At 41.6% G+C, this 20,881-nt stretch overlaps 1 protein-coding gene across 3 annotated transcripts in view; it reads left to right on the top strand.

Moving 5' to 3' along the window:
• The window catches only part of LRCH1 (leucine rich repeats and calponin homology domain containing 1), a 202,815-nt gene that overhangs the window by 115,753 nt on the left and 66,181 nt on the right, over positions 1–20,881 (top strand). For all 3 annotated transcript variants that reach the window (XM_060637179.3, XM_060637175.3, XM_060637176.3), the window contains exon 3: positions 8,094–8,220. In XM_060637179.3, coding sequence (XP_060493162.2) covers positions 8,094–8,220 — 127 coding nt within the window. The remainder of the gene's footprint in view (positions 1–8,093; positions 8,221–20,881) is intronic.

Genomic DNA, 20,881 nt, shown 5'->3' on the forward strand with positions numbered 1-20,881 from the left:
GGTTTCAAACCACACAGCACAGAACAACTCACCAGCTAGGCAATTTGAAGCAAGTTTTTTTTTTTTTTTTTTTTTTTAAGTTTATATATTTATTTTGAGAGAGACAGACACAGCATGAGCAGGGGAGGGGCAGAGAGAGAGGGAGAGAGAGAATACCAAGCAGGTTCCATGCTGCCAGTGCAGAACCCAGTGCGGGGCTCAAACTCACGAACTGTGAGATCGTGACTGAGCCAAAACCAAGAGTCAGATGCTTAACCGAGTGAGCCACCCAGGTGCCCCTGGAGCGAGTGTTTTAAACTCTATGAACAATATCAGTTTTTGCATCTGAAAGGTCCAGGTTAAATGCTTATGTTACACCACTGTTGTGAATATGAATAAAATATAATTGTCTAAGTGCCTAGCACAGTGCCTTATAGATAGTAACTACCCAAGAAATGTTTCTTGAATTGTCAAATCAAGTTTTGCAGTATGCTGTCTCATAGGTATTACAATCTGGGTTAAGAAAAATAGTGCAAAAGATCTAGTAAAAAGTAAGTGGATTCTCTAGTACGATTAGTAAAGTGGATATGCTACTGATTTGTAACAGTATTAGAGCCTTAAGTGGAACTTTGTTATTATTGGCCATCAAGTTACATGATAGGAGCTCTCTGACAACTGATTTCCTTGGAAGAATAAGTAGGAAAAAGAGGATGTACATAGACTTATATTCATGCATTTCCATCTGCATTCAAAAATTCCTAGAAATAGATGGAGAGACATATGTCTTCAGATGATAAACATCTTCAGGCATTTTAAATTTTATTATGAATATTTTGTATTCACGCAGTGTCCCTGGGTGGAAGTTGATCCTGTTCTCATTGAAGTCAGTATGGCTATCCCTTTCTTTTCAGGTGGGGAAAAAATGTTAAAGTAACATTTGACTTGATGGAATTGCAAGGAGGAGAAGGCAGGTGAGGTAGGCCACTTTCTGCATAACAGGAGGTTAGGGGTCCATTCTACCTGGAACATGGCGCTAGAAAGTGGGAGAATTATACTTAGCACCAATACATATGCTTTTTTTAACTTCTAATGTTCATTTTATTATTTTGAGAGAGAGAGAGAGACTGAGCAGGGGAGAGGCAGAGGGGTTGGGGGGTAGAGAGAGAATCTCAATCAGGCTCCACATTCAATGCTGAACCTAACGCGGGGCTCTATCTCGCGACCACGAGATGATGACCTGAGCCGAAGTCAAGGTTGGATGCTTAACCGACTGAGCCACCCAGGCGCCCCTCGCTACATCCTTTAAGCCATTTAGGGTGGTTTGCCTATATGCCAGCAACAGTGTTTTACGCAGTGGTGTTTTTCAGGGCATAGGGCTCAGGCTTCTACACTCTTAATACTTACAACCCCAACTCTACATTCTTGCCTCTGAAGGTGTTTGGCAAATTAATATTCTTTGTAGCATCCCTTGTGGCATTCTCTTTGAACGTGCAGTGCTCCCCGGATTGTGAACATTTAGCTCCATTTTAGGGTGAAGGAAGGGCACGGTAAAATACGAAAGAGGAAATTTAAAGCACTGGTTTTCAGAGCCTTACCCTTTCAGAATTGAAGAGCGCCGAGGAAAAAGGAGAGGAAATAACTGAGAAGGGACGAGTTATTGATGACTACACTTTGAAATCTAATTATAGACATCAGGAGTGGTAGTTGCGGGCCATTGAGAGTATAAAAAAAAAGTGGAGTATTTTAAGGAAGGCTTTATTTATACTCAGGAGGAGACTGATAGGCTGTCACTGTGAGAAACAGGTTCAGTCGCAGTGGCCAAATATGGTACCGGGACGCACCGTGGCGGTGCACCGCGAGTGGTGCAGCAGCAATCGGCCTGAATTCTGAGCCGCTGCAGACACTCACTTTTTGCTTCTTGCGTTTCTGTGAGGTCTCCTCTCGGAAGCTGACCCTTTTCCCTTCTCCAAACACGGCCCTCGTGGGCGGAATGTGAGATGGGCCGGGTTTGGAGTTCAACAGCTGGTTCATGATTCAGGGACGTGATGATTCTGCGTTTCTGGTCTTGCAACATGTTAAGTCTTTGAGTGGCAGCCATCCTCAAGCGGTAGACAGCGTAACTGCTTTCCAAATTCGATTTCAGCGTGGGCGCCCAGATTCTGTGCACGCACGTAATCTCAATCAAATTACTGCTTTAACAATTTCACGTAAAATATTACTAGAAGCGTATGTATGTAATTTGTATTTATAAAGTGAAAGCCAGCCGAAATATCCCAGGCAGCCTGAAGCAAGGCTCTGGTTGTTGGGGTCAAGGTCTCAGGCATACAGTGATGGGGGGGGGGGGGAGTGCAGGGGGAGGGGCTGGCGAGGAAGAGGAAGTCCTCTGTCATCAGGGGAAAGGAGGGTGAGACATTTTGCTATGGTGGGTTTTTCAGAATGGAGCCAGCAGGAAAAAGGAAATGGTTCTCTATAGATATTGTTCACTGAAGTGTGTATATGAAGACAATTAACAGCCAAGTGTCATATGCAAACTAGAAAAAAAAAACCATAAAAACACTACTCTGCCTTGAATGAAAGGCAAGCAGGGTATGCAAAAAACCAAAAGAACCCCACAAGCCATAAAAACAAAATTTGGTGAGGTGAGGTATCCTGTGAGAAAGGAAACTTGCTTGGTTGGCTGAAGTAAAATATCTGCTATTCACAGTAGGTCGCACACCAAGCCCAGGTCGACTGTTCAGACAGTAACAGCCACGGCTGCATCGTTGTTTTCTCCTCTCCCTGGCTGAGGCTCCTGTAGGGTGAGCCCGGGGGTGTCCGCACCACGAAACCTGCCCTCCTTTCTCTGTGCTCTGTTACTCTGTGCTGTAACAGCAATAATGATGTGAGATCAGCAACCATCACAAACCTATGAAGAAAGTGTCACAGCATGCGTCTAAAAAGCCACAGAGAAAGTCATTCATGTGATTGTATGTTCTAGTCCAGGTTTTCCAGACCAGTAATGGTTACTTGGTTGTGTTTCCGCCTGACATTGTACAGCCCGGGCCTGGTTCTTCCGAGCATGCCTCGGAGGGACCATCTTTATGGTTAATTGGCATATGTTTTCAATGAGTGGAACACGTAACCGTATTTTAGAAGTGGCGGCAATTTTAGCAGTTAGGAAATAAAATAAATAACTGAAGCCAAACTAAGTGCACATACCTTCTTTTTGGTCCCCTACACACTGGTTTGCTACATGAGTGTTTGGGTATGGTTTAATCTTTCTGTAGAGACTTAATGTTGGGCTGAGCACTTTTTCATTCAGAGTCTCATGTCTCATGTTAGATAGGTATTATTATTTATGTTTTATAGACGGCAAAACCCAGAGGGGTTAAATGTTCTACCTAAACTAAACGTTTGTGACACACATGAGATTTGAACCCAGGCTTTCTAATTCCACAGTTGGTGACCTCTTCCCTAGTTAACTAGGTGAATATGTTATAAAAATCTTTCTATAAATTATTTCCTACTAAGTGAGTTCTAGCTCAATTATTAAGTGAGCCCATATACTGCAAAGAGTTGTATTCCAGTAGAATAAAAAAATATATATGGTCCCCTGATCCTAAAATCACATGTCAGAATATAGTTATTTTTATTATTGCATACTTTAGGGAAAATAACTTTCTGATAAACTGATAATAAATAATGTTAAATACCACCATTAAGTCTGAAGTCATGGATATTAATAAGTGCCATGGTCAAAACACATTAAAATAAGGCTCTCTAAAAGTAAAACCATACGGTAGTGCTTTGGTTTGCAAATTCCTTAGTTCAGGAATTATGTCGGGTGAGGGATCGTGGTCCTTGAAGCCAAGAGAAGTTTATCCTGTAAACTAAAGCTGTCAAAAGTATTCAGATTATGTTGAGCTGCCTTGTTTCATCCTGACATGAGGAAATAGGCCAATAAATCTAGTAGGGAGTCGTTTGACGGAGAAAGATGGAAGAGGAAGCATTAGCGATAAAAGCCTACGGTCTTCCCGCCCCCCCCCCCCCCCCCGGCCCCGCCCCGTGCCATCCTCCACCCAGACTGGGCAGGGAGAGTGACTGGAGATGCTGGGTGGGAAGGCTCATCCCGCCACCACCAAATCTGTAATTTCTACTTCTGAATGAGTGGCCCTTTTCCCCCCGCTAATTTGATCTTCTGTAATGAGCCAGTTAAAAAAAATTGTTTTTTTTTTTTTTTTTAATTCTGCTTTCAGATGGAGCCTACAGGGTAGATTTGAAAATAAATGTTGGCCGTTACCTTATCAGACGCTGTATGGCCTTATTTTAAACATCGTTTCTGCAAAAGGCCTGTTTTTAGCACAGAGGCCTCTAGGAGACAAGTCGGGGGCAGGATAGTGGTTTGCAGCCTGAGGCACTTACTTGCTTGAGAAAAATTGCTGCCAGATGAGTGGTTTCAAAAAAAAAAAAATACAAAAAACAAAAAAGTGAGGCAGCCGATGTGGTCTTTAGTGGGCAGAGGATTAAAGGAAACATAATTTCTCCCGTCCTTTATAAATATTTGCTGGACAGCTAATGGGTTTTTCTGTGCACATGTATTTCCTTTATCTCTTGGGGAAATTACAAGTAATAGAGGAGCATCCAGTGGTAACATACGTGCAGTAGAGCTTGAGAGAATAGATCAACAAAATATAAGAAAGATGTGCCCAGGTCTGTGGCATGCTTATTATGACCAAAGTTCTGGCACCTGGATTTTTCTACAGGTGACTACATACAGTATGTGTGGGACATAAATAAACAGATGATTCCATCAGCAACCTTTGGTATAAAAGGCTTGTATCCCCGTCAAAGAAATCATACTTATTTTTTAACAAATAAGTATTAAATAAATTTTATTATTAAATATTAAAATATTAAAATAGATTTTAATAAAATATTAAATAAATTTTAATACTTAAAATTAATGCTAACATGTAAATTTAAAATGCTTAAGTGTTATTTTATTTTAAATGAGTATCCATCCAACTGAGGGTCGATGGAGGTGGGGGGGAGGGGGGAGGGGGAAAGCAGGTGAGGGGCATTGAGGAGGGAACCTGTCTGGATGAGCCCTGGGTGTTGTATGGAAACCAGTTTGACAATAAATTTCAAGTTAAATAAATAAATAAAAAGTAAATAAAACTACAACACTTAAAAAGAAAATAAATGAGTATCCATCCTAGAAATCCCATGAAAATAATCCCATGTACTCTCAGATATTCATGCTTCTGAATGAGCAGAACGTTCACTGCATTGCTTTTTTTTTTTAAGTTTATTCATTTATTTAGAGGGAGAGAAAGTGTGTGTGTGTTAGCACAGGAGGAGCAAAGAGAGAGAGAGAGAAGGAGGGAAAGAGAGAATCTCAAGCAGGCTCTGTGCTGTCAGTGTGGAGCCCAACTTGGGGCTCGATCTCACAAATCATGAGATCATGACCTGAGCCGAAATCAAGAGTCAGATTGTCAACCTACTGAGCCACCCAGCGACCCCTGCATTGCTTAACGGTATTATCAGTAGCTCTCTCGGTTCAGTGTCTGTCAATCTGACAAGATACCTGTGTCAAGGTGAGACTGGGAATAGTTTAAATCTGAGTTTCCAAGCAAAGAAACAGGGGAAGAATCTTGAACTGTAAGTGTTAATTTGTGAAAATAAGCATGTAGAAGTTTTTCAAAATACTAATCTTTGTTTCCTTAGCTTCTCTTCAAAAGGAAGTTTAAATATGTCTCCAAAATAAAAAAAAAAAAAAGCCTTATTAACATTTTTTTTTTACTAATCCTCACTTTATGAAATTACATGTTAATAAATATTTTACAACCACAGGGGCGCGTGGGTGGCTCAGTTGGTTAAGTGTCAGACTATTGATTTCTGCTCAGGTCACAATCTCACGGTTCCTGGGATCAAGCCCTGCTTTGGGTTCCATGCTGACAGCGAAGAGCCTGCTTGGGATTCTCTCTCTCTCTCTCTCTCTCTCTCTCTCTCTCTCTTGCTGCCCCTCCCCTGCTCGCGTGTGTGCATACTGTCTCTCTCAAAAATAAATAAATAAAACTTAAAAAATAAGTAAATGTTTTATAACCACAAGTTACATTCCAGACTATTTATGTGCCACCTTTTAATAAACTTAGTTCTCTTCCCGGAGATAGTGTCTAAGGAGGTTTCGGGGTTTTTTTGTTTCTTTTTGTTTTTAATTTTTTTGGAGCTTGAAGAAAGCTGTCTCCCATCAGAGCACCAGGAAGTCCCCCTCAACCAGCCAGAATAGCCCCTCTGGGCTCCTGTGGGTGGATGTCAGAAACTGGCAGCCTAAGTAACCCCCTTTCACTGCCCTCAGAGATCAGGAGACAGTGCCAGGGTGGGCCCATCACCCTATTTTCACCTGTCACTCTAACCAGGGGGAGGTGAACAGCCAGCTGGTCCTTCCAGTGCCAGGGACCTCCCCCCACCTGCTCCCTGTAGGGTTTCGATCTTCTCCCTCCCTCTGCTGGACCCTCTTAGAGAAACCTCTCTCCTTCTGCTCCTTTCTGGAAATCGCTTTCTTTGTAAATCTGGGCAATGGAGGGAAGATTGGCTGTGTCTTTTCTTGATAAAGCTTATTACCCAGGCCTTGGGTACCTGGAAGAGAAGAAACGTCAGGATATTTACAGGGGATCATCCACATGAGAAAGGTTCTTTCCAGAGCACACCATGTGTTTTCTTCTCAGCCCATCAGCTAGAGATGCCCATTGTTTAGCCAGATTCCCACCTCACCATATGGGGGAGTAGGGGAGGAAAACCTTTAAAATATAATACATACAGAAAAGTGCACAGCTCATAAGGACACATCTCAGTGAATGTTCAAAAAACGGAAGCACTCATGCAACCAGTAGCCAGATGAAGTTTATCTTTTTATAGTGATATCTGTTTCTTAATTACAAATGCACTTTGTAGGAATTTTGGAAAACTCAGCAAAGCGTAAGAAAGAGACATGTAAAGAACACTCCTTGTACCTGATCTCCAACCCCCATGACTGCCGATAGCATCTTGGTGTGTTTTCAGTGCATCTGTCCCTCCCCCTCACACACACAGATTTATGTGTGTCCACACGTGCACAGAATACCACCGCCGCGGACACTTCATGCATGTGTGCACGTGTGCCCAAAAGAAGTTCTACATAGTTGCAATAGCAAGACCAACGTGTTTTTAGATATTTCACTGCCTGGTCATTGTCTCTCTCAGCAGAGTGGTGGGGAAAGAAAGGCAGGGAAACTGAATACCATCCCTCTCCTTCCCTGATGGCAGGAAAAGGGCTTTTTGTGGGAGAAGAGGTTGAAGTAAATGGCTGACACACAGAAAGATGGTTCACAGATTTCATTTATCCATTATTTTCCCATTTCTCAGCAAACTGAGCATTGATAACAGGAAGTTCAGATACTTCTGGGTAGAGAACCTCTTCATGCAAAGCGGAGATGAGAGTTGTACCCAGATTTTTCTGGGTACCCTGTGAAATTGAACCCCTCAGGGTTCCAGATTCACTTTTGCCAGAAGGCCAACATTACTTTTTTTTTTTCTTTTAATTAGCTCCCTTGCAGATGCCCAAATAGACTTTAAGCGTAGTGACTCTTATGTTAGCAAAAGGAAGCAGAATCAAAATGTTGGAAATCAGGCTGGTGGTCTTTTGTAAGTTGCAGCAAAACGATCTTCTCCATCACTGTAACATGGACGGGAGGATGCCTTTGTGGTGCTCGTTTCTCGCTGAGTTTCCTGCTACATTGTCAGAAAGAGAAGAGTTGGCACCCGCTTCCCGTTGTTATTGGTGACGCAGGGCGGGATGCCCATCTGCCTCCTGGCTGGCCAAGGACTCTGCTTCTGCAGGGGGCTTGATGGGGTTCCTTGTGCCGGGAAAAGTTGTTTCCCGCAGAACTGCCTATGCCTTTCTTTCCTAGAAATAGATTTTATTGTCTTTTGTACTTGGGACTTGAGGGATTACACATACGGAAACTTCATTGGACCTTTTGTATTTGTCAGACGTCTTCTCCAATCACTCCTTTCTTCTTGCTTATTCACAAACATAATCGGAAACGGTATGACGTGGCTTGTGTGTTTACGGTGTTCTTGTATTGTCTTTGCAGTCGAAATCAGCTGTCTGCCCTGCCTGCCTGCCTGTGTGGTCTGCCTCTCAAAGTCTTAATCGCAAGTAACAACAAACTTGGATCGCTGCCAGAAGAGATAGGTCAGCTCAAACAGTTAATGGAGTTGGTATGTTACTGATTTTTAAGATGCTCTTTTTATTTGTTGACTAATCATAATCTATCAAGGTAGTCAGGAAGACTCTTGTAAAGTTGGACATAGGTTGTTGGATGGCTGTATGCGATAAAGACATTAAGTGGGGAGAGGAATGATCTTGGCTTTGCTGTGGCAGACACATTTCCTGAAATTTACAGGTTTCCTGTAGTTTATACTTCCTGAAGTCCACGGGATTTACAGTTCCTGAAGTTTACAGGTTATCATGTGGTAGTTACATCATTTTTTTCCAGATCGCATATAAATTTGTGATAAATTATGGATACACTGGCAAAATAATGTACAAATAAGTTAGTAGGGCCAACTTTACATGAATGTAAGTAATTTAGAAAGAACAGAGTGCTTTGATTCTGTATGGGTTTTAGTAACCATTGCCCCAAAGTGATGTCACTCTAAAATATGACCATATCCTCAGAGACAAAAAAGCATAACAAATGTTTTAGATGGGTAGAGATGGGTTGTAAGTGTGCATCTGAGGCCAAGATACACTGTTCTATTTCAGGTCTTTCACTACTAAATGAATCACTTACCTTGTTTCTAAAATGGGAAAGAATGAATCCCATCCAGGTAAGATGGGTGAATGAAAAGGCAAGAATAAGCAATCAGGCTGAAATACAATGGTCAGAATGTCTCCTTCAAGCAGGCATTATTCCATACTGACCTTGTATCAAGCACAGCTTCTGTGATTACACCATGGAAGGGACACAGTCCCTTCCTTCAAGTAGATTCCAGTCTAGAACATTGATGGCCAATACCTTTTCTATTGGGTGCCAACTCCATTTAATTTCTTGAGGCCACGTGGACCACCATGGTGATGACTTAGGAGGCTCAGATAGAGAGTGCTGTCATCCCTTCATCACGTCTGCAGTGGGAGTTGGTTAGGAACGTGACAGGTTAGGAAAGTGACCTATGCATCAGCTTTAATTTTAGTATAGGAGTGAGTTACTGCTGTATAAAGGCATTGAAAGGTAAAGAAAGAGTGTCTTTTTCAGGACTCATGTGATATTAGTATCTGAAACCTATTCCAAGGCAAGGGCAAACAAAAGTAAAAATAAACTATTGAGTCTACACCAAAATGGAAAACTTTTGCCCAGCAAAGGAAACTACCAACAAAAGAGAAAGGCAACCTAGTGAATGGGAGAATGTATTTGCAAATGATTTATTCAATAAGGAGGTAATATCCAAAGTATATAAAGAACTTATGCAAGTCAACACCAAAAAAGAAAAATCTGAATTAAAAATGGGCAGAGGACCCAAATAGACATTCTTCCAAAGAAGACATACAGATGATGGCCAACAGACACATGAAAAGATGCTTAGTATCACTGATCATCAGGGAAATGCAAATCAGAACCACAATAAGAAAACACTTCATACAAGTCAGAATGGCTAGTAATTAGAAAGGCAAAAAATAACAAGTGTTGGCAAGGATGTGGAGAAAGGGAAACCTTCACACACTGTTGGTGGGAATGTAAACTCATGCAGCCACCATGGAAAACAGTATGGAGATTCCCCAAAAAATTAAAGCTAGAATTACCGTATGATCCAGTAATTCCCCAAAGAACACAAACACTGATTGGAAAAGATACATGCATCCCTATGTTCATTGCAGCATTATTTACAACAGCCAAGATATGGAGGAAACCCAAGCGTCGGTCGACAGATAAGTGCATAAAGAAGTGGTGTGTGTGTGTGTGTGTGTGTGTGTGTGTGTGTGTGTATACAGATAAAGAAGATGTGTATACACACACACACACACACACACGCACACACAATGAAATATTATTTAGCCATAAGAAATGAATGAAATCTTGTCTTTCGAGACAATATAGATAGACCTAGAGGGTATGAAATAAGTGAGATAGAGGAAGATAAATACCATACGGTTTCACTTATATTTGGAATAAAAAAATATTGAGGGGTGCCTGCATGGTCAGTCAGTTAAGCATTGGGCTCTTAATTTCAGCTCAGGTTGTGATCTCATCTCTTTCTCGAATCAAATAAATAAATAAAATAATTAATTAATTAAATTTCAAGTTTTTAAAAAATAAAAAAAAAATCAGATATAGACTCGTAAATACAGAGAATAAACTGGCAATTGGCAGAGGGGAGGGGGCCAGGAGGATGTATGGAATTGATGACTGGGATTAAGTGCAAACTCTCAGTTAGAAAATAAGTCACAGAGATGAAAAGCACAGTATAGGGAATAAGTACCGTATAATATGATACTGTAATAACATTGTATGGTGTCAGATGGTGACCAGACTTAACCTTGGTGAGCACTGGGCAATGAAAAGAATTGTTCAATGACTATGTTGTGCACCTGAAAGTAATACAACATTGTATATCAACTATACCTAAATAATCATTTTTTTAACTTTGTACTATTTTTTATTTATTTTTTAAGTGTTTCACATGAGTAGGGAGGAGCAGAGAGAGAGGCAGAGAGAGAATCCCAACTCTGGGTGCAGAGCCCAACACAAGGGCTTGGTCTCACAACCACGAGATCATGACCTGAGCCAACGTCAAAAGTCAGACACTTAACCGACTGAGCCACCCAGGTGCCTCAATAATGCATATTTTTAAAGGATGGAGGGGTATTCCTGCCACTCAGCACCTGGACATTTGATCAGGGATCATTAATGTCTAGAACAAGACACTGGAGAGTTGTCTGGAGCCATGGAAGTGGTTTGTTTTCTCACTTAGCTCTCTCTACTTCTCCATGCAGTGGAGATGTCTCGCCCACAGATCCCAAGTTTAAATGTCCTCCGACTTAAGCAGTAGCTAGTCTGTCTCAGCCCTGATGTCTAAATGAGAAAGGCAAGATGTGGGTCAGATGTCCTCTCCTGACTGAGTCCGTGATGCACAAGGCACATGGTCACATGACCCAGACACACAGCTGCTTTCCTGCCAACAAGGGGGCAGTTCTGAAAGAAGATGGATATTAATTTGGGTAGGCACACCCACCCCCAAGTTTGCTATTACAAGAAATATGCGCATGTGGTTAGGGAGTGATTGATTCAGCCTTGGAGTTGGGAAGGATTTGTAAGGCAAGAGACCTTTGAGAGGCCCCTTGCAGAAGTCTGTGTGGGATTTTCTAAACGGAAAAAGGAAGACAGGCACAGAGGAAGCATTTAAGAGAGAAGGGACGGCTTGAGCAAAGGCAAGACAGCCCAGGAGGAGGTGGCTTGCTTGGAGCGTGGGAAGCAGTTTAATCCGGCTGAGGCTACGTAGAATGACACTGGGTGCTCCATTTTCACTGCCACTGCCTGAGAGAGTTAGGCCACCTTCAGCTCCTCCACGGGGCATTCAAGACCCGTCATTCATCTCCTGTCCCTGGCCCCTTTAGTTCCAGCCATCTGGGAGTGTTCCTTGTTCACTTCCACTTCTAGTCTTTGACACACATCACTGTCTCTGTGGGGACAGTTTCTTCCTTCTCGTCTTCTCTTGGTCAGTTCTTAACCAAGTTAGATGTCACTTCCCCCAGAAAGCCTTCCCAAATCCTCTAAGCCAGACTTAGGCACTCCCAATGCAAGCACGCTATACTTACCACGGAATTCTGTGCAGTCATACTTTCTTCCTACTTGGCATTCTCCACACCAGCTCCCTCTATGTCTGGAAAGCCGCCGAGGGCTGTGGACGGGGATTTGCCGTTGTACCTGGTGCTCGGCATAAGACCCAATACGTGTTTGCTGAATGCTGCTCTCAAGGGGTGGAAAGTGGGCTGTGGCTTGGGACAGACTGTGAAGACTCCCAGGTGCTCAGCCTGCCAGGGGGATGACTATCTTACAATCCATCTTGATTCAGAAGGTACCATCTTAATTGGTTCCAGAAAACAAAACAATAATACGGACTAATGCTTTGGATGAAACTGATAGTTATATGCTTTTTTTTTTCTTTTTAAAGAATTCTTCTTTTAGGAGTCTGATAGACACACAATCCAAATCTGCTAGAATTTGGATTAGGTCTTACAAGCACAATATATAACGCGTTGGTTTTTTTCCCCACTTGTCGGGCTCCCACAGATGGGCGGCACACAGGTGAGGTCGGTCTTCTGGAACCTGTGGGCAGCTGGAATGTGTTTCTGTCCCACTGCACCCTGGGCGTAAGCCAACAGCATGCCATGTATCAGCTCTGCCTGCCGAGCTGTGGACCAGCTCATCTGTGAATAGGTGGCCCTGTGCTGAGCCTGGAGCCAGTCCCACACCAGAGCGGGGCTTTCCTGAGATGCTCTTATCAGCCGCTGGGCTGGCCTTGTGGCCGTGGTAGAACAGCACTGTCTCCTGTCTCCTGCCTCAGGACACACAAGCTGTGGGGTGGCTGTGAGGGAGTCCTTGAGCTTTTCTTGGGCACCCTGTCCAGAGCCCAGAGGTTAGTGTAACCTCTTAGTTACACTAAAGGTTGAGTGTAACTACTTACTTAGCATTGTGTTCAGCTGGCTCTGGTGCCTTTTCTCCACCAGCAATAACCTGTTGGCTCCTCGAATCTAGAAATCCTAGAATGTGAGAGCCATTGGGGTTTTAAAAGCATCTAGTCCAAGCTCTTGACATCTTGCAAGGGTAGAGAGAAACCTAAGGTAGAGAGGCAGTGTGTGATGTACAGAAGTTCACTCTGGTGTAGCTAATTTATAACTTAAGCTGAAACACCCTCACCCAGCACTATTTGATAGAAAGGTAACGCAAGCAGCAAATTTTATTTTATTTTACTTTATTTCATGAAAAAATTTTAATTCTATTCTGTTTTTTTTTTAAGTTTATTTATTTATTTTGAGAGAGAGAGAGAGCATGGGAGGGGCAGAGAGAGAGGGAGAGAGAATCCTAAGCAGGCTCCGCACTGTCAGCACAGAGCCCGATGTGGGGTTCTAACTCACGAACTGTGAGATCATGACCTGAGTCAAAGTCAAAAGTCAGACGCTGAACTGACTGAGCCACCCAGGCGCCCCTGTTCTGTTCTATTTTTAATTTTAATTCCATTGTAGTTAACATAGCGTTGTATTAGCTTCAGGTACACAATGTAGTGATTCAACACTTCCATATATCACCTGGTGCTTATCATGACAGGGGCACTCCTTAATCCCCATCACCTATTTCATCCATCCCCCCACTCACCTCTTTTTATTAACCATTAGTTTGTTCTCAGTAGTTAAGGGTCTGCTTCTTGGCTTGTCTCTCTCTCTCTTCTCCTTTGCTCATTTGCTTCTTAAATTTCACTTAGCAAAATACCCTCTGGCTCCATTCTTGTTGCAAATGGCAAGATTTCATTCTCTTTTTAAGTTTGTTTATTTATTTATTTTGAGAGAGAGAGGGAGAGTGAACATGAGCAGGGGAGGGCAGAGGGCGAGAGAGATTTTCAAGCAGGCTCCATGCTGCCAATGTGGAGCCCCTATGTGGGGCTCAGAATCACAAACTGTGAGATCATGACCTGAGCTGAGATCAAGAGTGGGACACTGAACCAACTGAGCCACCCTGGTGCCCCAAGATTTCATTCTTTGATGGCTGGGTAATATTCCATTTTGTGTGTGTGTGTGTGTGTGTGTGTGTGTGTGTGTGTGTATACACACATCTTCTTTATCCATTCTAATCAGTGGATGGACGCTTAGGCTGCTTCCATAATTTGGCTATTGTAAATAATACTGCTGTAAACATAGAGATGCATGTATCCCATTGAATTATTATTTTTGTATTCTTTGGGTAAATACCCAGTAGTGCGATTGCTGGATCATAGAGTAGTTGTATTTTTAACTCTTTGAGGAACCTCCATACTGTTTTCCAGAGTGGCTGTGCCAGTTTGGATTCCCACCAACAGTACATGAGGGTTCCTTTTTCTCCACAACCTCGCCAGCACTCGTTGTTTGTTGTGTTTTTGATCTTAGCCATTTGGAAAGGTGTGGGGTGATATTTCGTTGTAGTTTTGATTTGCATTTCCCTGATGAAGAGTGATGTTGAGCCATCTTTTAGTGTGTCTGTGGGCTGTCTTTATGTCTTCTTTGAGAAATGTCCATTTCTTCTGCCCATTTTTAAATTAGATTGCTTGTTTTGGGGTGTTGATCTTTATAACTTCTTTACATATTTCCAATGCTAACCCTTTATTGGATATGTCATTTGCGAATACCTATTCTCATTCAGTAGGTTGCCTTTTAGTGTTTTGGATTATTTACTTTGCCGTGCAAAAGCTTTTATTTTGATGTAGTCTTAATAGTTTAATTTTGCTTTTGTTTCCCTTGCCTCAGGAGACATATCTAGAAAAATGTTGCTGCGGCCAATATCAGAAAACCGTGCTCTCTTCTAGAATTTTTATGGTTTCATGCCTCACATGTAACTCTTTCATCTATTTTTAATTTTTGCGTATGGTGTAAGAAAGTGGTCTGGTTTCGCTGTTTTACATGCTGCTGTCCAGTTTTTCCAACACCATTTGTTGAAGAGATTGTCTTTTGCCCATTGGATATTCTTTCCTGCTTTGCCAAAGGTTAATTGACCATATCCTTGTGGGTTTATTTCTGCGTTTTCTGTCCTGTTCCATTGATCTATGTGTCTATTTTTGTGCCAGTACCATACTGTTTCAATGACTACAGCTTCATAATATAACTTGAAGTCAGAAATTGTGATGCCTCCAGCTTCACTTTCTTTTTTCAAAATTGCTTTGGCAATTTGGAGTCTTTTGTGATTCCATATAAATTTTAAGATTATTTGTTCCAGCTCTGTGAAAAAATGCTATTGGTATTTCGATAGGGATTGCATTAAATGTGTAAATTGCTTTGCATAGTGTAGACATTTTAACAATATTTGTTCTTCCAGTCCATAAACATGGAATGTCTTTCTGTTTCTTTGTGTAGTGTTCAGTCTCTTTCATCAGTGTTTTATAGGTTTTAGAGTATGGGCCTTTTACCTCTTCAGTTAGGTTTATTCCTAGGTATCTTATTATTTTTGGTGCAGTTGTAAATGGGATTATTTTCTCAATTTCTCTTTCTGCTGCTTCGTTATTAGTGTATAGAAATGCAACAGATTTCTGCACATTGATTTTATATCTTACGGCTTTACTGAATTAACTGATCAGTTCTACTAGTTTTTTGGTGGAGTCTTTAGTATTTTCTATATAGGGTGTCATGTTATCTACAAATAGTGAAAGTTAGACTTCTTCCTTACCAAGTTGAATGCCTTTAATTTCTTTTGATTGTCTAATTGCTGTTAGCACATGTAACTTTTTTATTAGGTCTTAGGTTTTATTACTTTAGAGAGAGCACAAATGGGGAGATGGGCAGAGGGAGAGAATAAAAGAGGGAGGTTGGGAGAGGGAGAATCTTAAGCAGGCTCCATGCTCAATGTGGAGCCTAACGCAGGGCTCAACCCTACGACCTTGGGATCATGACCTGAACCAAAATCAAGAGTCAGATGCTCAACTCACTGAGACACCCAGGCGTCCAAACAAACGTACTTCAAATGCACTGGTAGCCACATTAAAAAAAAAAAAAAAAAAAAAAAGCAAGTGAAATTAATTTTAATAATATGTTTTATTTAATGCAGGATGGCCAGAATATTATTTCAGCATGTTTGCGATATAAAATCAATGAGGTATTTTATATATTTTTTCATATTATGTCTCTGAAGTCCATGGTGTATACCAACAGCATCTCACAGGTTGGAACAGCCACATTTCTCATGCTCGTAGCTGTGGCCGAGCAGCTCTGTAGCCTGTGGTCTTTGACTCTGTGCGCCAGCATGATTCCTTGTGAAAAGCATTTATTTGTGACATTGGTGAATATTTCATTTGTTGCCATTATTTAACCACAAGGGGTGAGTGGCCTTGCTTAAGGTCACAGACTAAAAAAAGATTAGTTTCCATCCGTTCTTATTTATCTTTCATATCTTTTTGCTTAAAATGGCAGTGCTACTGTAGGTAACCCTGTCAAATGATTTTTAGCTATCAGTTGGAAAGAAATTCCCTGGAGAGCCTGAAATAATTCCAGACTTGCTTGGGAGGCTTTTGTTTAAATGGTTACGTGGTAACCAACTTGTTAAAAAGTTTGACAGCTCCCACCAGACCCCACCCAAGCATTCAGGGTACTTTAAAGCCAATGACGTGCTGATAAAATCACTCAATTTATTGGTCTCTGAGCATTGTTTGGCTATTTTAGAAGAAATATTTTTAAATTTCACATTAGACTCAAAGAGTATCCCAAAGGGAGTTGTAAACTCTCTCCTCTTCCAAGTGTGAGTATTCCATAGTCCTCACTGGTTTAAAAAACAAAAGAAGAGAACCGTAGCTGTTGCAAGAAAGGAGTTGTCCTCTGTAATTTTTAAGGACTAGAGCTGGAAAACATCACCTTACCGTCTTAAATATATCACAGTTATCTGAAACTGTGAAAATGAAACAAAAAGCATTGCCATTCAGCGATTGGCTTGTCCAGCCATTTGAGATGGTGCAGAGAACAAAGGAGCACAATTGTTCCTCCTTCCATGAAGAAGCCATTAAGAAACACCTACTGAGATGTCCTTTATTGAATCCATGAGAGGCCAGGATAGAGGTCTGTGCTGTTTCAGGTGCAAGAGAATTTAGGGAATCTTAGCTCTTTGGAACTGGCCCCTCCGGGCTCATTTGTGATGGGAATGACCTAGAGCTTTAGGACCTTTCTGGCCTCTTTGACTTCCTTCTGTACCTCTGGTACTCTAAGAGCTGTAGCTGTATATAGATGTTGTTTTGTAAGTCTTTGTATCTGGGCGTTCTTTCTGTAAGAGAAAGAAAAAGCAATAGCGTTTACTGAGCACCTACTATATGCCAGGCACTCTGCTAGGTATAGTGGTTTTCCCATTAAAGTTGGGGCAGCGCACCAACAGTTGAGAGTGAATCAGACTCTTTATCATTATGTTTTGTTTTTTTTTTTAAGTGTAAATTGGGTAACTGCTTTCCCTGCTGGTTAAATAAACATATAAATATAGCTGAGGGGAGGTGATTTTCCTTGATAAAGCCATTATGTTAGAACCCAATAACCCAGCAAGTAGATATAATATCTACAGTTTGTAGACAGATTTGAGTTTCAGAATTATTTACCCAGAGCTGGGGGGGCCCTGGAGTGGTGGAGCTGGGGTAAAATCCAGTTTTGTGTGATGGAAGCCCCAATCCTTTCAATAGCACCATTCAGCTGTGCTTACTGGGTCTTCTGGATCGTTTAGCATCTCATAGAGAGGGACCCTGTGGTGTTTGCTTGTTTGTTTGTTGAGTTCCTGGTTCATCTTGGCAGTGGTTTTCCCATTAAAGTTGGGGCAGTGCACCAACAGTTGAGAGTGAATCAGAGAATGAATGTTGCAAAACTCGGGCCGTGTCTGTGTGCAGGTCTCCTCGCTGAGGAACCACAGCCGGGCAGGGAAGGTCAGTAGAGGGTGCTGGTGTTGACTAAACCTTATTTTACTCATTAAAACGACATTAGCATTTGGAAACACGGTTCTTGTACTGTCACATCATGCCCGAAGGGGAAGACATGCTGAGTACCTGGGAAGAGATGCTGTGTGTGTGCCTTCTGTGATAATAACCAGAGAGCCGTGAAGATAATCGCACTGCGGCAGAGCACGACGAACTTGAGTTTTCTCACGGTTCCCAGAGCGGGCTGACATACTGAGGGCCGGAGACTGTCTGTCCCTTGTTTGGTTTCTTTCAGTTCTGTCTTTCTTCCGCTCACGCAGTGTGTGAAAATCGTGGCTTCCAGCTGTAAGAGAATACAGTATCACTGCTCCAGAAGCCTGCTCTTACACTGAAAAGCTTCCAGAACCTGACTCAAGGAATAGCTGGTGGAACGGTGCATTTTCCGGCCCTGCCTAGACCTCTCTCTCCTTTCCTAAAATGTTTGTTTGCGTGGCGAGTTTGAATTCAGGGATTGATTGTAGACACAGGATGTATTGACCTGGTTCTGAGGAGAATTCCTCCATTATTGTTTTTTAATTTTTTTCTTTTTTTCTTTTACTCTTGAGAGCGCGAGAGAGAGACAGAGCGTGAGCAGGGGAGGAGCAGAGAGAGTGGGAGACACAGAGTCTGAAACAGGTTCCAGGCTCCAAGCTGTCAGCCCAGAGCCCGATGCGGGGCTCGAACTCATGAACCGCGAGATCGTGACCCGAGTCGAAGTCAGATGCTTAACAGACTGAGACACCCAGGCGCCCCTCCTTCATTATTTTCATACATAACATTCCAGCCTCTGAGTTAGGTATAGCGGAGACATTAATTCATGTGTCTGCCATAATCTTTTTTCCATTCACAGTCTTTGGACATGCCTTCTAACCTATCTGGTTTCTGCGGGACAGTTGGAAGTCCGTGGCTTGTTTACCATCTATTCTGTTGAAGAGCATTGGGTTGGAAGGAAGGGTGTGGAGCGGAGTTTTTTACTAGAAGGAGACATTCAGTAAGTGTTGGGAGGTGACAATACCAGAGGTTGCTTGAAAAAGTTTTGAGTTTAAATGAACATACTGGATTTTTCTTAAAAGAAAGAAATTCTGACTACAGGCATTGAAGTTTTTGATTGCTAAGAAATCAAAATTGACATTACTTCTAAGTTAAGTATCTATCTTTCAAATTCTCTTCATTATTTCTGATGTGATAAATGGATCTTCCTAATATTACAAGGAAATTTAAATTAATTTTGCCACTTCCTTTTACATAGGTACAGAGAAGTTAAGACATTGACCTAAAGTCACACAGAAAGTCATACAATAGACATTTCCTCCCAAAAAAAGAGTATGAGCCCTTGATGGGAGTTAATAGCTTAAATTTCCTGTCAGACTGTTCACATTCCCTTCAGTTAACTAAAGAGCTAGATTTATTACAAAAGTATGGCTTAAGCAATGGTATAACTACACTAGGTTTTTGAAAACCTGAGAGATCAAGGTAGCTCATGAGAAAATACTGTGTGCACCGTTCCACAGGGTGGCCTGGTTACACTGGACATCTTCCCTAACCAAGATCATCTTGACACATTATTTGTGTTGGTTTTCATTAGAGGTTACTCCTTAAAAAATCGTTTTCTTTTTTACAGTATTATTTTCTGAAAGTGAACATCACCTAGTTTAATCATGTCTGAACTTAATCTGGTGTTTTAAATCCTTGTGTTTCTTACATACTGAAGATAAATTAACAACTAGTATTTGATAACAAAAATCCATTAGTCTCCAGTGTGCATTTAATACTTCTAGTAAATTCCATTATTGCCTGGAAGGGCTGGCATAAAATGACTCTAATGTTTTTTACTTAAAAACATGTTGATTAAACCAGTGGAAAAAAAGTATATTTTAGGTCATAGTTAAAATTGTCCAGTTTTTTTTTTTTTACTCTAAATGACTAAATTGGACTGGCTGGCCCTTTAACTTAAGTGTGAGTATGTATGTTATTATATAATAATTAGATTCATTTCTATATAACAAAGAATAGAATTTGTAAATATTTATGACATGTTTATGATGATTTCTTTTTGGCCTGCTTGTACATTTGCAGTATTATAACAGTAAACATATGACAATTTGATCCATTGAAGCATGCAATAATTATTTTCTAAGACATAGTTTAAGGGCTAATAGACAATTCAGAAGGGATTCATTTGACCATTCTAAGAAGCCACTGAATCTGGAATTCACAGCTTGGTAAATTCACAACTAAATGCGGAAGAAGTGTGAGGCATTAGTGTTCTTTACTTACTAAATTCATTTTCCTAAATGTTATCTTTTTTTTTTTTCTTTAACGTGTATTCATTTTTGAGACAGAGAGAGACAGAGCATGAACGGGGGAGGGTCAGAGAGAGGGAGACACAGAATCTGAAACAGGCTCCAGGCTCTGAGCTGTCAGAACAGAGCCCAATGCGGGGCTCACACTTGCGGACCGCGAGATCATGACCTGAGCCGAGGTCGACCGCTCAACTGACAGAGCCACCCAGGCGCCCCTAAATGTAATCTTTTTAAAATTAACTCAAGACTTGAAAAACCAGACCTTAGGCTAAATGTGGACAGACATATTTTAGAGAACCAGCCTGTTCTAGGATGATGTTTTTCATGTTCTAACCTGAAATATCCCAAAACATTTAGAGTATTATCTTCTCTCATCTTTTTCCTCCTCCTCATTCCCCAGCTAATTAAGACACGGGAGGTTTTGTTTTTGTGACGAAATTCATCGCCTCTTTAAAATTCAGCAAGGTTCGGTAACTGGGAGGCAGTAGACTTTTGCTTAATTCTGTAATATGGATTATACAATAGTGTAAAGTCTTTTTCAAAATTTTTTCAATGTTTATTTTTGAGAGAGAGAGAGAGAGAGAGAGAGAGAGACACAGAGCATGAGTGGAGGGGAGGAGGGAGAGGGAGACAGAGAGTCCGACACCGGCTCCAGGCCCTGAGCTGTCAGCACAGAGCCCGACAGGACACGTGGCTCGAACTCATGAACCATGAGATCATGACCTGAGCTAGAGTCAGGTGCTTAACCGACTGAGCCACCCAGGTGCGCCTATGGTGTAAAGTCTTTATCTTGCTTCCTTGCTAGATCTGCCTGCGCATTTCCCCCTCATTATTTTGGCAGGATAGGAAATAACCGACCAAAGAGTACTATTGAAACATTTTGACCTTGGGGCACCTGGGTGGCTCAGTCGGTTGAGCGG

This window comes from Panthera onca, chromosome A1 (genome assembly GCF_046562875.1).
Source record: "Panthera onca isolate mPanOnc1 chromosome A1, mPanOnc1 haplotype 2, whole genome shotgun sequence".
Taxonomy (NCBI): Eukaryota; Metazoa; Chordata; class Mammalia; order Carnivora; family Felidae; genus Panthera; species Panthera onca.